The sequence below is a fragment of the Coregonus lavaretus genome (assembly GCF_964263955.1).
Source record: "Coregonus lavaretus genome assembly, contig: HAP1_SCAFFOLD_310, whole genome shotgun sequence".
Taxonomy (NCBI): Eukaryota; Metazoa; Chordata; class Actinopteri; order Salmoniformes; family Salmonidae; genus Coregonus; species Coregonus lavaretus.
In genome coordinates this window covers 183,684-200,063 of record NW_028161862.1, presented here as the reverse complement: position 1 = coordinate 200,063, position 16,380 = coordinate 183,684, and the positions used below count along the sequence as shown (strand labels likewise).

At 46.2% G+C, this 16,380-nt stretch overlaps 1 protein-coding gene across 1 annotated transcript; it reads left to right on the top strand.

The window, feature by feature from the left end:
- Positions 1 to 1,200: 1,200 nt before the first annotated feature.
- On the top strand, positions 1,201 to 15,758 carry LOC311119983 (serine/threonine-protein phosphatase 6 regulatory ankyrin repeat subunit A-like; the record flags this gene model as incomplete). Its single annotated transcript, XM_084194621.1, has 21 exons — positions 1,201 to 1,288; positions 1,552 to 1,694; positions 6,391 to 6,603; positions 6,991 to 7,069; positions 7,313 to 7,427; positions 7,702 to 7,848; positions 8,937 to 9,005; positions 9,352 to 9,492; positions 10,095 to 10,206; positions 10,423 to 10,449; positions 10,626 to 10,700; positions 11,590 to 11,791; positions 12,274 to 12,361; positions 12,584 to 12,701; positions 12,925 to 13,144; positions 14,000 to 14,165; positions 14,379 to 14,524; positions 14,651 to 14,733; positions 14,828 to 14,910; positions 15,039 to 15,130; positions 15,336 to 15,758. The coding sequence occupies 21 exons, from the start codon at positions 1,201 to 1,203 to the stop codon at positions 15,626 to 15,628; spliced, it is 2,700 nt and encodes an 899-aa protein (XP_084050747.1). The 3' UTR covers positions 15,629 to 15,758.
- Between the last annotated feature and the right edge of the window lie 622 nt (positions 15,759 to 16,380).

Here is a 16,380-nt window from a genome sequence, read left to right as displayed (position 1 = left end):
TGAATTTTTTTAAATTTTTTTAATAAGTTTGCAAATGTGATGATGCATGGAATGCTTGATATTTTTCATGGAGAAAATTAGCTTCCCCAAACTTGAGAGCAAGACTGGCCTAAACGCGCTAATGTTTTCCTTTGCTAATGTCCGTCCCGCCCCCTGTCAGCTGTCAGTTTTGTCGATGACCACGTACATAAGACACGCCAATCACCGACACCTGAAGTTCCATGACCATCACAGCCCTAGTTGTATGCTTGAGTTTGTTCAGAGGAGGCTTTGAATAAAATCCGATCTGAGTGTGAAATGCCTTACTGAGGGTAAATGGAAGCTCCTCTTGTGCCCGGCTCAGCCTTATACAGTTTAAGGTACTTTACCGTATCCATTTCAGTAAGGCCAGATTGTCCAAATTCTACCCAAATATTGATGGTACATGTGACAGGTGTAAAAGCTCCTTGGTGGACTTGACCCACATGTTCTGGTCCTGTCCCCGTCTGGCAGATTATTTGTCCACTATTTAAAACCCTTTCTGAAGCATTTGATATAAAGTTGCAGCCTAGTGCAGAAATTGCTATTTTTGGAGTACCAAACAACAATCCTTCTCTGACCAATAGACAGCTAGATGCCATTGCCTTTGCCTCCCTGTTAGCCCGCAGAAGGATTTTATTGGATTGGAAATCTATCAATCCTCCCTTAGCCTCTCTTTGGCTCGAAGATCTGAAGCTGTTCCTAAAATGAGAAAAAATGAAGTTACCATTCGAGGGTCAACCAACTCATTTTATTCCTCCTGGGACCCGATGATATCCTATTTTGAACAGCTCCAAACACTTCCTCCAGATTAGTACTCTTGGCCCCACCTTGAGATTACTGCTATATAGGCCTATAAAATCACTTAATCACCTGAAATTGTTAGGCTATTACATTTTTGCTTGAAGTAACGTTGTTGTATACTTTTGTTTTGTTTTCTGACATGTAAGTCAATTACTTTCCCTTTCTTTTTAAATGTGTTTGGAGGCATTCTGGGGGGAGGGGGAGGTCAAAGGGGGACTAAAAGGGGAGAAATGTACCATGTCTTTACATGTTATCTTTCATTCATTGTGAATACAAAATATATAATTTTAAAGGGAAGGCTTTGAAGCCAGATTTAGCGGATTTTGCTGTTTAGTTTTCCTCAACCTGTGTTTTGTTTCTCTCTCCTCTCCCTGTTAGATGGTGAGGCTGCTTCTCTCCAGAGGAGCCAACATTAATGCCTTTGACAAGAAGGATCGCCGAGCAATCCACTGGGCTGCTTACATGGGTGATGAGTTTACCACATCATTTACATTCTGACTAATGTCCTTTATACCAATGAATGAATGAATGAATGGACTGTGTGTTAGTCTCACAGCTCAGCTGTATGAGCCACGTCTAGTGTGTTATTATGTCAGAATCATGTACTAAGTAGGTTGATTAGATGTTTTCAGTTGTACTAACATGATGTAGGTGTTGCTTATGGTGCTGTGTACCACTGTAAACTAATCTCTCTCTCTCTCTCGCTCTCGCTCTCTCTACCTACCATAGGGCACATTGAGGTGGTGAAACTGCTGGCCTCTCATGGATCAGAGGTGTCCTGTAAAGACAAGAAGGCCTACACCCCTCTCCACTCTGCAGCCTCCAGTGGAATGATCAGTGTGGTCAAGTACCTCCTGGACCTTGGAGTGGATGTGAGTCAACACGCATTCAAATGTGTAGTCACTGTTCAATTACAACTCAATGAAAATACAGAGCTCTAGTGGGTTGGCGAATGATTTCCTTTCAAGTAATGAAGAGATGGAGGTTGGAGCCAGTGTTTTGGACCAGGGGGTTTTCAGAACCAAGTAATGAAGAGAGAGAGGTTGGACCAGGGGGTTTTCAGAACCAGGTAATGAAGAGAGAGAGGTTGGACCAGGGGGTTTTCAGAACCAGGTAATGAAGAGAGAGAGGTTGGACCAGGGGGTTTTCAGAACCAAGTAATGAAGAGAGAGAGGTTGGACCAGGGGGTTTTCATAACCAAGTAATGAAGAGAGAGAGGTTGGACCAGGGGGTTTTCAGAACCAAGTAATGAAGAGAGAGAGGTTGTACCAGGGGGTTTTCAGAACCAAGTAATGAAGAGAGAGAGGTTGGACCAGGGGGTTTTCAGAACCAAGTAATGAAGAGAGAGAGGTTGGACCAGGGGGTTTTCAGAACCAAGTAATGAAGAGAGAGAGGTTGGACCAGGGGGTTTTCAGAACCAAGTAATGAAGAGAGAGAGGTTGGACCAGGGGGTTTTCAGAACCAAGTAATGAAGAGAGAGAGGTTGGACCAGGGGGTTTTCAGAACCAAGTAATGAAGAGAGAGAGGTTGGACCAGGGGGTTTTCAGAACCAAGTAATGAAGAGAGAGAGGTTGGACCAGGGGGTTTTCATAACCAGGTAATGAAGAGAGAGAGGTTGGACCAGGGGGTTTTCATAACCAAGTAATGAAGAGAGAGAGGTTGGACCAGGGGGTTTTCAGAACCAAGTAATGAAGAGAGAGAGGTTGGACCAGGGGGTTTTCATAACCAGGTAATGAAGAGAGAGAGGTTGGACCAGGGGGTTTTCATAACCAAGTAATGAAGAGAGAGAGGTTGGACCAGGGGGTTTTCATAACCAAGTAATGAAGAGAGAGAGGTTGGACCAGGGGGTTTTCATAACCAAGTAATGAAGAGAGAGAGGTTGGACCAGGGGGTTTTCAGAACCAAGTAATGAAGAGAGAGAGGTTGGACCAGGGGGTTTTCATAACCAAGTAATGAAGAGAGAGAGGTTGGACCAGGGGGTTTTCATAACCAAGTAATGAAGAGAGAGAGGTTGTACCAGGGGGTTTTCAAAACCAAGTAATGAAGAGAGAGAGGTTGGACCAGGGGGTTTTCATAACCAAGTAATGAAGAGAGAGAGGTTGGACCAGGGGGTTTTCAGAACCAAGTAATGAAGAGAGAGAGGTTGGACCAGGGGGTTTTCAGAACCAAGTAATGAAGAGATGGAGGTTGGACCAGGGGGTTTTCAGAACCAAGTAATGAAGAGAGAGAGGTTGTACCAGGGGGTTTTCATAACCAAGTAATGAAGAGAGAGAGGTTGGACCAGGGGGTTTTCAGAACCAAGTAATGAAGAGAGAGAGGTTGGACCAGGGGGTTTTCAGAACCAAGTAATGAAGAGAGAGAGGTTGGACCAGGGGGTTTTCAGAACCAAGTAATGAAGAGAGAGAGGTTGGACCAGGGGGTTTTCATAACCAGGTAATGAAGAGAGAGAGGTTGGACCAGGGGGTTTTCATAACCAAGTAATGAAGAGAGAGAGGTTGGACCAGGGGGTTTTCAGAACCAAGTAATGAAGAGAGAGAGGTTGGACCAGGGGGTTTTCATAACCAGGTAATGAAGAGAGAGAGGTTGGACCAGGGGGTTTTCATAACCAAGTAATGAAGAGAGAGAGGTTGGACCAGGGGGTTTTCATAACCAAGTAATGAAGAGAGAGAGGTTGGACCAGGGGGTTTTCATAACCAAGTAATGAAGAGAGAGAGGTTGGACCAGGGGGTTTTCAGAACCAAGTAATGAAGAGAGAGAGGTTGGACCAGGGGGTTTTCATAACCAAGTAATGAAGAGAGAGAGGTTGGACCAGGGGGTTTTCATAACCAAGTAATGAAGAGAGAGAGGTTGGACCAGGGGGTTTTCATAACCAAGTAATGAAGAGAGAGAGGTTGGACCAGGGGGTTTTCAGAACCAAGTAATGAAGAGAGAGAGGTTGGACCAGGGGGTTTTCAGAACCAAGTAATGAAGAGAGAGAGGTTGTACCAGGGGGTTTTCATAACCAAGTAATGAAGAGAGAGAGGTTGGACCAGGGGGTTTTCATAACCAAGTAATGAAGAGAGGTTGGACCAGGGGGTTTTCAGAACCAAGTAATGAAGAGATGGAGGTTGGACCAGGGGGTTTTCATAACCAAGTAATGAAGAGAGAGAGGTTGTACCAGGGGGTTTTCATAACCAAGTAATGAAGAGAGAGAGGTTGGACCAGGGGGTTTTCATAACCAAGTAATGAAGAGAGAGAGGTTGGACCAGGGGGTTTTCAGAACCAAGTAATGAAGAGAGAGAGGTTGGACCAGGGGGTTTTCAGAACCAAGTAATGAAGAGAGAGAGGTTGGACCAGGGGGTTTTCATAACCAAGTAATGAAGAGAGAGAGGTTGGACCAGGGGGTTTTCATAACCAAGTAATGAAGAGAGAGAGGTTGGACCAGGGGGTTTTCATAACCAAGTAATGAAGAGAGAGAGGTTGGACCAGGGGGTTTTCATAACCAAGTAATGAAGAGAGAGAGGTTGGACCAGGGGGTTTTCAGAACCAAGTAATGAAGAGAGAGAGGTTGGACCAGGGGGTTTTCATAACCAAGTAATGAAGAGAGAGAGGTTGGACCAGGGGGTTTTCAGAACCAAGTAATGAAGAGAGAGAGGTTGTACCAGGGGGTTTTCATAACCAAGTAATGAAGAGAGAGAGGTTGGACCAGGGGGTTTTCATAACCAAGTAATGAAGAGAGAGAGGTTGGACCAGGGGGTTTTCAGAACCAAGTAATGAAGAGAGAGAGGTTGGACCAGGGGGTTTTCAGAACCAAGTAATGAAGAGAGAGAGGTTGGACCAGGGGGTTTTCATAACCAAGTAATGAAGAGAGAGAGGTTGGACCAGGGGGTTTTCATAACCAAGTAATGAAGAGAGAGAGGTTGGACCAGGGGGTTTTCATAACCAAGTAATGAAGAGAGAGAGGTTGGACCAGGGGGTTTTCATAACCAAGTAATGAAGAGAGAGAGGTTGGACCAGGGGGTTTTCATAACCAAGTAATGAAGAGAGAGAGGTTGGACCAGGGGGTTTTCAGAACCAAGTAATGAAGAGAGAGAGGTTGGACCAGGGGGTTTTCAGAACCAAGTAATGAAGAGAGAGAGGTTGGACCAGGGGGTTTTCAGAACCAAGTAATGAAGAGATGGAGGTTGGACCAGGGGGTTTTCATAACCAAGTAATGAAGAGAGAGAGGTTGTACCAGGGGGTTTTCATAACCAAGTAATGAAGAGAGAGAGGTTGGACCAGGGGGTTTTCATAACCAAGTAATGAAGAGAGAGAGGTTGGACCAGGGGGTTTTCAGAACCAAGTAATGAAGAGAGAGAGGTTGGACCAGGGGGTTTTCAGAACCAAGTAATGAAGAGAGAGAGGTTGGACCAGGGGGTTTTCATAACCAAGTAATGAAGAGAGAGAGGTTGGACCAGGGGGTTTTCATAACCAAGTAATGAAGAGAGAGAGGTTGGACCAGGGGGTTTTCATAACCAAGTAATGAAGAGAGAGAGGTTGGACCAGGGGGTTTTCATAACCAAGTAATGAAGAGAGAGAGGTTGGACCAGGGGGTTTTCAGAACCAAGTAATGAAGAGAGAGAGGTTGGACCAGGGGGTTTTCATAACCAAGTAATGAAGAGAGAGAGGTTGGACCAGGGGGTTTTCAGAACCAAGTAATGAAGAGAGAGAGGTTGTACCAGGGGGTTTTCATAACCAAGTAATGAAGAGAGAGAGGTTGGACCAGGGGGTTTTCATAACCAAGTAATGAAGAGAGAGAGGTTGGACCAGGGGGTTTTCAGAACCAAGTAATGAAGAGAGAGAGGTTGGACCAGGGGGTTTTCAGAACCAAGTAATGAAGAGAGAGAGGTTGGACCAGGGGGTTTTCATAACCAGGTAATGAAGAGAGAGAGGTTGGACCAGGGGGTTTTCAGAACCAAGTAATGAAGAGAGAGAGGTTGGACCAGGGGGTTTTCAGAACCAAGTAATGAAGAGAGAGAGGTTGGACCAGGGGGTTTTCAGAACCAAGTAATGAAGAGAGAGAGGTTGGACCAGGGGGTTTTCATAACCAAGTAATGAAGAGAGAGAGGTTGGACCAGGGGGTTTTCATAACCAAGTAATGAAGAGAGAGAGGTTGGACCAGGGGGTTTTCATAACCAAGTAATGAAGAGAGAGAGGTTGGACCAGGGGGTTTTCAGAACCAAGTAATGAAGAGAGAGAGGTTGGACCAGGGGGTTTTCATAACCAAGTAATGAAGAGAGAGAGGTTGGACCAGGGGGTTTTCAGAACCAAGTAATGAAGAGAGAGAGGTTGGACCAGGGGGTTTTCAGAACCAAGTAATGAAGAGAGAGAGGTTGGACCAGGGGGTTTTCAGAACCAAGTAATGAAGAGAGAGAGGTTGGACCAGGGGGTTTTCATAACCAAGTAATGAAGAGATGGAGGTTGGAGCCAGTGTTTTGGGCCAGGGGGTTTTCAGAACCAAGTGACCTGATCAGGAATGTATTGTTTTGTTCCCCCCCCCCCCCCCCCCCCTCTCTCTCTCCACTCTTTTCCCTCCCTTGCTCCCTCCAGATAAATGAGCCCAATGGGTACGGTAACACCCCCCTCCACGTGGCATGCTACAACGGGCAGGACGTGGTGGTGAATGAGCTGATCGAGTGTGGCGCCAACGTGAACCAGGTGAACGAGAAGGGTTTCGCCCCACTCCACTTCACGGCCGCCTCGTGCCATGGGGCGCTCTGCCTGGAGCTGCTGGTGGGCAACGGGGCCCTCGTCAACATCAAGGTGAGGAGACCGGATGACCAACACTGTGTCTGAACTAAATAACACCCTATTCCCTATGTAGTGCACTACTTTTGACCAGGGGCCCATAGAGCAAGGAGCCGTGGTGACACTGGCTGTGTCCCAAATGGCACCCTGTTCCCTTTATAAGTACACTACTTTGGTTCAAAAAGTAGTTCACTATGAAGAGAATAGGGTGCCATTTGCGACGCACACACTGACGCAGCACATGGCTTAGTATTTGGCCTTGGTCTACATTCAAATACCAATGGAATAGGCCTAACAATGCAAACTAAATGCAATCAAGCGCTCCTCCAATACGTGTTTGATTTTGCCTGTGGTCAGCAGCACAGACTGCCGTGTGAACCATCTTTGTCTTTCTATCTGCAGAGTAAAGATGGAAAGACCCCCCTCCACATGACGGCCATCCACGGACGCTTCTCCAGATCTCAAGCCATCATCCAGAATGGTGAGTCGCTGTGAATGCTCTCAACTGAATATATATGAACCAGTAGGCTCTTCAGCATTGTCTTTAGTCTTCAAACCATGATTCACTGGCACAGAGCAATGTTACTTGCAATGTGGTTGAACATGAAGCTTCATGAGGCCTCTAGGGTCAAGTGGTTGACGTGTGTGTGTGTCTGTGTGTGTGTGTGTGTGTCTGTGTGTGTGTGTCTGTGTGTGTGTGTCTGTGTGTGTGTGTGTTCTGTAGGTGCTGAGATCGACTGTGAAGAAAAGAATGGAAACACACCCCTGCACATCTCTGCTCGCTACGGCCACGAGTTACTCATCAATACACTCATCACGAACGGAGCTGACACAGCCAAGTGAGAACACACACACACACAGTTTCCAGCAATAATGCAACATGCATCTGCAATTCTGTCATTGACCGAATTGCCGCTTGGAGACTATGCTCAACACATTGTGGTGTGTGGGGGGTTGATAGACAGGGCATTGCAGCATGCTGATGTGTTGATCTGCTGTGGGGTTTAATGAGGACTGTGATGTGGTGCTGTTTCCAATCTTAGCTGAATCAACTGTAAGTCACTCTGGATAAGAGTGTCTGCTTAAAGTCTAAAATGTAAAAATGTGTTGCAGGCGAGGCGTCCATGGGATGTTCCCCCTCCACCTGGCTGCTCTCAGTGGGTTCTCTGACTGCTGTCGGAAGCTCCTCTCATCAGGCTTTGATATAGACACCCCTGACGACTTTGGAAGGACCTGTTTACATGCTGCAGCAGCTGTTGGGTGAGTGGACTGGTCCAGGCTTTACACCAAGGAATATTTAGTTCATGAACTGGAAAGCCACCAGAAAGAACAAACACATATTCACACTCTTACATTTCACATTGTTTAGCAGTATAAAAAAATCGTTTAGATCATTAGTGCGGTATCATTTCTGTATAATGTGGTTCCATGCCATGGTGGTATTGACTTGCGCTCTGGTCTAAATTGTCTTTATATCTTCTTGAAAGAGAAGAGAAACCTGCAAACTGCTCTTGCTAGTATCACTTTTTATTATAGCTTTTATTAGCATTATAAAAACAGTGATACTAGCAAGAGCAGTGTACGGGTTTCTCTTTTCTTTAAGGTTCTCATTGTTACCATCCACCTGATAGCTCAGATGTGAAAGGGCCTTTCTGAACTTGATATCTTGTTACCATCCACCTGATAGCTCAGATGAACGAGAGCCTTTCTGAACTTGATATCTTGTTACCATCCACCTGATAGCTCAGATGTACGAGAGCCTTTCTGAACTTGATATCTTGTTACCATCCACCTGATAGCTCAGATGTACGAGAGCCTTTCTGAACTTGATATCTTGTTACCATCCACCTGATAGCTCAGATGAACGAGAGCCTTTCTGAACTTGATATCTTGTTACCATCCACCTGATAGCTCAGATGTACGAGAGCCTTTCTGAACTTGATATCTTGTTACCATCCACCTGATAGCTCAGATGTACGAGAGCCTTTCTGAACTTGATATCTTGTTACCATCCACCTGATAGCTCAGATGTACGAGAGCCTTTCTGAACTTGATATCTTGTTACCATCCACCTGATAGCTCAGATGTACGAGAGCCTTTCTGAACTTGATATCTTGTTACCATTCACCTGATAGCTCAGATGTACGAGGGCCTTTCTGAACTTGATATCTTGTTACCATCCACCTGATAGCTCAGATGTACGAGAGCCTTTCTGAACTTGATATCTTGTTACCATCCACCTGATAGCTCAGATGTACGAGAGCCTTTCTGAACTTGATATCTTGTTACCATCCACCTGATAGCTCAGATGTACGAGAGCCTTTCTGAACTTGATATCTTGTTACCAGGAACCTGGACTGTCTGAATCTGCTGCTCAACACAGGGGCAGACTTCAACAGAAAGGACAGCTTCGGAAGGTCTGTCTGTGGCATCAAATAACTTTCATATGTGATCTTTATGATAATGGGGAATATAGTATAGGGGCATATAGGAATTATTATGGGAAATATTGGGCGGCAGGTAGCCTAGCGGTTAAGAGCGTTGGGTCAGTAACCGAAAGGTTGCTGGTTCAAATCCCCTAGCTGACTAGGTGAAAAATGTGTCTATGTGCACTGCAGCAAGGCACTTAACCCTAATTGCTCCTGTAAGTCGCACTGGATAAGAGTGTCTGCTAAATGACGTAAATGTAAAATGTAAATGTTATACAGCTCCAATAAGCTGTTTCTGTTGTTGATGTTGAATGGTTTCTGTGCGTTCTTCTAGGAGTCCTCTGCATTATGCGGCAGCCAATTGTAACTACCAGTGTCTGTTTGCCTTGGTGGGGTCTGGGGCCAGTGTGAACGATCTGGATAAAAGGGGTTGCACCCCGCTCCACTACGCTGCTGCCTCCGACACAGACGGAAAGTACGTCTCACACCTCTCTTACTGTTGTGTGTGTTGTGGTGCCATGACCTTTCACATTTCACTGTAGTCTGGAGAGTATGTTGTGGTGCCATGACCTTTCACATTTCACTGTAGTCTGGAGAGTATGTTGTGGTGCCATGACCTTTCACATTTCACTGTAGTCTGGAGAGTATGTTGTGGTGCCATGACCTTTCACATTTCACTGTAGTCTGGAGAGTATGTTGTGGTGCCATGACCTTTCACATTTCACTGTAGTCTGGAGAGTATGTTGTGGTGCCATGACCTTTCACATTTCACTGTAGTCTGGAGAGTATGTTGTGGTGCCATGACCTTTCACATTTCACTGTAGTCTGGAGAGTATGTTGTGGTGCCATGACCTTTCACATTTCACTGTAGTCTGGAGAGTATGTTGTGGTGCCATGACCTTTCACATTTCACTGTAGTCTAGAGTATGTTGTTGGTCGTGTTTGAATACATACTAGTGTTAAATCTGCAGTGTGAAAGCTTGGCCACGTCTCCTTTGGGAAAGTGTCTCTGCTTGCTTATCTGTCTGTCTTGATGTTGGTATAATGATTAGTGAACTCTTGACCTCTGACCTCTAGGTGTCTGGAATATTTGCTGCGAAACGACGCTAACCCAGGGATCAGGGACAATCAGGGCTACAACGCAGTCCATTACGCGTCTGCGTACGGACACCGCCTCTGTCTGGAGCTGGTGAGTCAGAACCACAGGGGACTAGACGCCCTGCATTCACAGACCATTTTGTCTGCGTCCCAAATGAATGTAGGGCCCATAGGGCTCTGGTCAAAAGTAATGCACTATATAGGGAATAGGGTGCCATTTGGGACAGACGTTGATATTCAGTAGGTTTTAAGGTGTGGTTGCATGTTTGTCGTGGCCGCATCGTCACTCTTGATGTTCTTTTTCCAGATTGCAAGTGAAACACCTTTAGATGTGGTAAGTACCAGTTGGTTACTTTTCCTCACACTAGCTTGTTTAAGATACGAATGCAACACCCCAGTATGTCTGCAGGGGCTGGTCACTGAGATTTACAACATGAAACATGCTACTAGACTAACCTTCAAAGTAAATATGTTACAAGTCTAAACTGGCCCGTCCTTGTCTTTCCCCAGCTAATGGAAACCTCAGGGACAGACATCCTGAACGACTCTGATGTCAGAGCTCCCATCAGCCCCCTACACTTAGCTGTGAGTAAAGCCTACCTGCTCCTGTAGGGGTCTCGCCACATGACAAATGGCACCCTATTCCCTATTTAGTGCACTACTTTTGACCAGAGCCTTATGGGCCCAGATCAAAAGTACTGCACTACATGGGAAATAGGGTGCTATCTGGGATGCAGGCATGGTGTTGTTTTTCCACGAAAAGTTGATTGTCCAGACACTCACACACCATGTTCCTATCTGTTCCTGATTAGTGTAAAATACATGCATATTTTGACACGGTGATGATGAGGATGATTTCCTTATTTTGCCATTTGAGTTAATCAACCTCCAACAGAGGAGAAGTAGAGTGTTTCTAAATCTCACGCTTGGCAGGGACCTTCGATGTTGATGCTGGGCGGGAGAAAAAATGGGCACCCGATTTGAGAGACACTGGTCTACTTTAGGGGTCTAGGACTGTTTCTGTTCAGGCATACCACTGGTCTACTATAGGACATTGATTATATTAAGAGTGTATATCTGTTCAGGCGCACCACTGGTCTACTATAGGACATTGATTATATTAGGAGTGTATTTCTGTTCAGGCGTACCACTGGTCTACTATAGGACATTGATTATATTAAGAGTGTATATCTGTTCTGGCATACCACTGGTCTACTATAGGACATTGATTATATTAGGAGTGTATATCTGTTCTGGCATACCACTGGTCTACTATAGGACATTGATTATATTAGGAGTGTATATCTGTTCAGGCATACCACTGGTCTACTATAGGACATTGATTATATTAGGAGTGTATTTCTGTTCAGGCGTACCACTGGTCTACTATAGGACATTGATTATATTAGGAGTGTATATGTGTTCAGGCATACCACTGGACTTTGCTTCAGACTGTGTGTTTGTTTCCATTCAGGCGTACCACGGCCACCACCATGCTATGGAGGTCCTGGTTCAGTCTCTGCTGGATCTAGACGTGAGGAACAGCCAGGGGCGCACCCCTCTGGACCTGGCTGCCTTTAAAGGCCATGTGGAGTGTGTTGACGTCCTCATCAACCAGGGAGCCTCCATCCTGGTTAAAGACTTCACCCTGAAGAGGACCCCCATCCACGCTGCAGGTACGCATAGGATATCACGTAAGACCTAGAGATTCTGTAATTCAAAAGTTTTCCTTACCAAGATGGACATTTGTTTGGTCATGTTGCTAGGACGCCAATGTCCACTCTAGGGATATTATATAGCATAGTGTGAAAATGCCCACTACACACTGATCTAAGGTCATTTTTTGTCATTATTGCTGAGGATCTGGGGAGGGTAAGCTGATCCTAGATCAGTGCACAGGGGGACTTCTATCCAGAGCCAGGTACACAGCTAGCAGGTGACAGGCTTCGAGGGCCTCAGCCCCAAAATGTTTTATTATCTGCTGTGTTAACATCATGAGGATGTCATCTACCAATACCACTGTTCTAGAAATCTGTCTGTTCATGTGAAGGTAATAGTCGTCCAGCAATCAGCTCATATCCTCTCTGTTTAGCCTCCTCTAGCTACCAACGGTCAATCATCTCACATTCTTATATCCTCTCTGTTTATCCTCCTCTAGCTACCAACGGTCATTCGGAGTGTTTGCGTTTGCTGATTGGAAATGCTGACCTCCAGAGTCCAGTGGACGTTCAAGACGGGAATGGACAGTAAGTCAATTGGGTTTTGGATACAATTCCTGAAATAAAGAGATTTTGACACTAGTTCTACGTCCCAAATGGCACCCTATGCCCTACTTGGTGCACTACTTTAAACCAGAACCCTATGGGCTCGGGTCAAAAGTAGTGTACCATATAGGGAATAGGTTGCCATTTGGGACTCAGCCTGGTTATTACCAGTTTGTAATATGACCTTGTTGTCTTGTGTATCAGAACCCCTCTGATGCTGTCAGTGCTGAGCGGACACACAGACTGTGTGTACTCACTGCTCAACAAGGGAGCCAGCGTAGAAGCCAAAGACAAGTGGGGCAGAACAGCGCTACACAGAGGGGTGAGGAGGAGAGCTGGCTGTATACGCTCACACACAGAAAGAGACGGGGAGGCTCAAATATACATATTATCTTCAGAAAAGTAGTTGTCCATGGGTAGTGGTGTATTCATCCCTGTAGGGGGACCTGCCTCCAGACATCATTTGTAATAATTGATGATTCATTATTATATCATTGATTATTAGTTATTCAAATCCATTCTTGTCTCCCTGCCCTTCCTCCCAGGCGTTGACGGGTCATGAGGAGTGTGTGGAGGCCCTGCTGCAGCACAGCGCCAGCTTCCTGGTTCGGGACTGTAAGGGGCGGACCCCTGTCCACCTGGCGGCGGCATCCGGACACATCGGGGTGCTGGGGGGACTCCTACACGCCGCCCAGTCAGTGGAGACCCTCCCCGTCATCACAGACAACCAGGGCTACACGCCACTACACTGGGCCTGCTACAACGGTACGTACTGGACTAACGGAACACTAGATATTTTCTGATTTTCTCTCTTCAGCACCGTAAACATGTCCCTGAATTAGGCAGGCCATACAACTAGGGGTGTAACGATTCGATTTGTATCACGATTCGTGGTTGTCGATACGATTCAAGGACGATATTGGTTCATTTAGAACGATACGATCCGAAACGATTCAGTGACTTGAAATCGATTCAGTAACCTTTTAGCCAAAAATTCAACCAGTGTGACTGAAATAAATACCTGGATACTGGACAGTGCAGGTGAAGTTTCCTAGATTCCTGTTTCTTGTAAGGACCGCAATGGTGGCTTGATAATTTCTCGCTCGTCGGCTTCTCCTCTGTCGTCCGCCATGCTATGTTTTGTTGTCTTTGCGCCTTTGCGCTGCTGCTGGCGTGGGGCGATGACGTCACGGATAGGCAGACTGAATCGAGTAATGTTTAAAGCCTTTATCATTAAAAGTGCTAAGAAAAAACATCCATATAAAGTCTGACGTGCTTAAATCCAATGGGTTATTTCCTAGTATCGATACAATCGATTTATTACATTTTAAAACGATGTTAGAGTGATATATGTTGTCCAAAAGGCCAACTCACCGAGCACAGATCGATGTAGTTGGATCATAGGAATATAAATCGATACATCGATGTAGTAGATGGATCGTTACACCCCTACATACAACGGTACGTACTGACTAACTGGACTGTAGCTCTGTTCTCTCCTCCATGAAGTGTACACTCATTCACTCCCTCTTGTGGCTTGAAAAGCATTCGATTGGTGTGGACGGAGCCATGTGGGGGAATGAACAAGACTACAACAGAATTAGGGGTTATGACTCTCAGTGGAGGACCTTACACTGAAACAGGACTTTGTCATAGCATATGTCACCGAGGGCAACTCGTTCAGCCCCCTCCACTGTGCTGTGATCAATGACAACGAGGGGGCTGCAGAGATGCTGATTGACACTCTGGGGCCGGCCATTGTCAACGCCACTGACACCAAGAACCGGTAACTACAGCACATGACAAAGTCCTTTTCTTCTGGAGAATAATGTTGTCTTGGGAATAAAATGACCTCTGGGGTTGGATGAGGGATTGTAGATTACTTTTAATACATCTATTAGTGATTTTATATTTCTATGGTATAAACAGGGTTAATTGAACAAACTTGTTTATAACAGTCCTACATGATATCGGTGAAATAAGTTTCCTCTCTCTCCAGGACCCCACTGCATGCGGCGGCTTTCACGGACCACGTGGAGTGTCTTCAGCTGCTGCTAGGCCACAACGCCCAGGTCAACTCCCCCGATGCCTCCGGGAAGACCTCCCTCATGATGGCTGCTGAGAACGGACAAACCAACGCTGTCGGTACGCAGCCCCCTCTCCTCCGCTTTGCCTCGCCCAGCCGGCTTAAGTTCAACATGTCTGTTTTACATTTTAATAAGTCGCTTCATTTCCTAATTGAGTTTCTTTATGTTTCTCTGTCTGTGTCAGAGCTGTTGGTGAGCAGTGCCAAAGCAGAGCTCACCCTGCAGGATGCAGTCAAGAACACTGCTCTTCATCTGGCCTGCAGTAAGGTGAGCATCCCCACATGAAGATGACGTTCATCTGAACAGTTGGCTCTCTCTGGTTGACATTTTGGTCTGACATGTTTGACTCTGGTTTTTAAAGGGGCATGAAACCAGTGCTTTGTTGATATTGGAGAAGATTACAGACAGGAACCTCATCAACTCGACTAACGCAGCCTTACAGACGTACGTATGGTTCAGCTGTATTAATTGGGCCAGAAGAATTAGAAGAAGTGCACTATATAGGGAATAGTCTGGCATTTGGGAGGTATCCTCATTTGCTGCTGGCTAATCTGACGGTACTTTCTCCTCAGGCCGTTACACGTTGCAGCCAGAAATGGTCTGACGGTGGTGGTTCAGGAGCTACTAGTGAAGGGTGCTAGCGTGCTAGCAGTCGATGACAATGGTAAGATCCATAACGCTAACACCGTTTTCTTCTGTACTTCTCTTCTCAATGTGTCCACAAATGTTTCTCTCTAGTCCACTGCTTGGTTATTGTCTTAACTTTGTATCTCCTAGCCTGCTGTTATTTCATGTTTTTCACCAAAAGTGTTATAGTAAACGGTGATGCTCCTGAAGTGACCCTCTGCTGTTCTGTTTGAACCCCTCAGGTTACACGCCTGCCTTGGCCTGCGCCCCCAACAAAGACGTGGCGGACTGCCTGGCGCTGATCCTGGCCACCATGATGCCCGTGTCCCCCTGCAACCCGGCGCCCAGCCTGTCCTTCAGTGCCATTAACCACTACACCACCAGCCCCTCCAAGAGTGTGACCTTCGACAGCCTGCCCGTGCTGCGCAGCGAGCACAGCTCCTACTGCAGCTTCAACAACATCGGCCACCGCGACCACGATGGAGGCTTCTACAAGGATGAGGAACTCAACGACTCAGACTCAGAGACATACTGAGGGGGGTGGTGGTCGCTGCCCAGGAGGGGAGCCAAGGGTAGGCGGATGGACAGTGAAGTGGGGCAGAGGCCACAAACAAATCCACACATACACACCGTGTCTTAAATCACCACAGCCAGCTTTGGGAGGGCACGAGCTGAGACAGTCCGCACAGGAGCCTTAAGAGTCCTGCAGATGGAGAGAGAGAAATGGAGGGAGGGAGGGAGAGGGGGAGGCACAACAGGCTGGCTGGCCACACTCATCCTCTCGTACCACCAGGTGTCCTTCCAGCAGATACTGGACTTCAGAGGAACTGCTGCTGCTATACCCCACCTTTACCTTTACCCACAAAGGTCCTAAACGGTAGAAACTGTCCAGCCAACAGACAGACGGACACCTTATGACGGCAATAACCTGTAGTCCAAGGGGATAGTAGCACTTCACTGAGTGAAAAACAGACATGGACCAAAAGATGCGGAAGAAGCCTTTTCAAAACCTGTTTTGACAGTAGAAATGGGATTGAGCGTTTTGGCCTGAGAAAAAACATAAGGAGTGATGTTTCATTTAAGTTTTATGAGAGTGATGGTCATGTTTATCCGCACACTAAGACAGTCAGAACGCACCTAGCCTCTTGTCTGTAATCCATGTGGGAGGAGGGGAAATCATTTATTTTTTATGAACAAACATTTTAATAATATCATTCATGTCTTAAGCTCCTGACCCTCTGTGGGAACCAAAGAATCGTAGTATTTGCTCTCATGAGTAATTTCAAA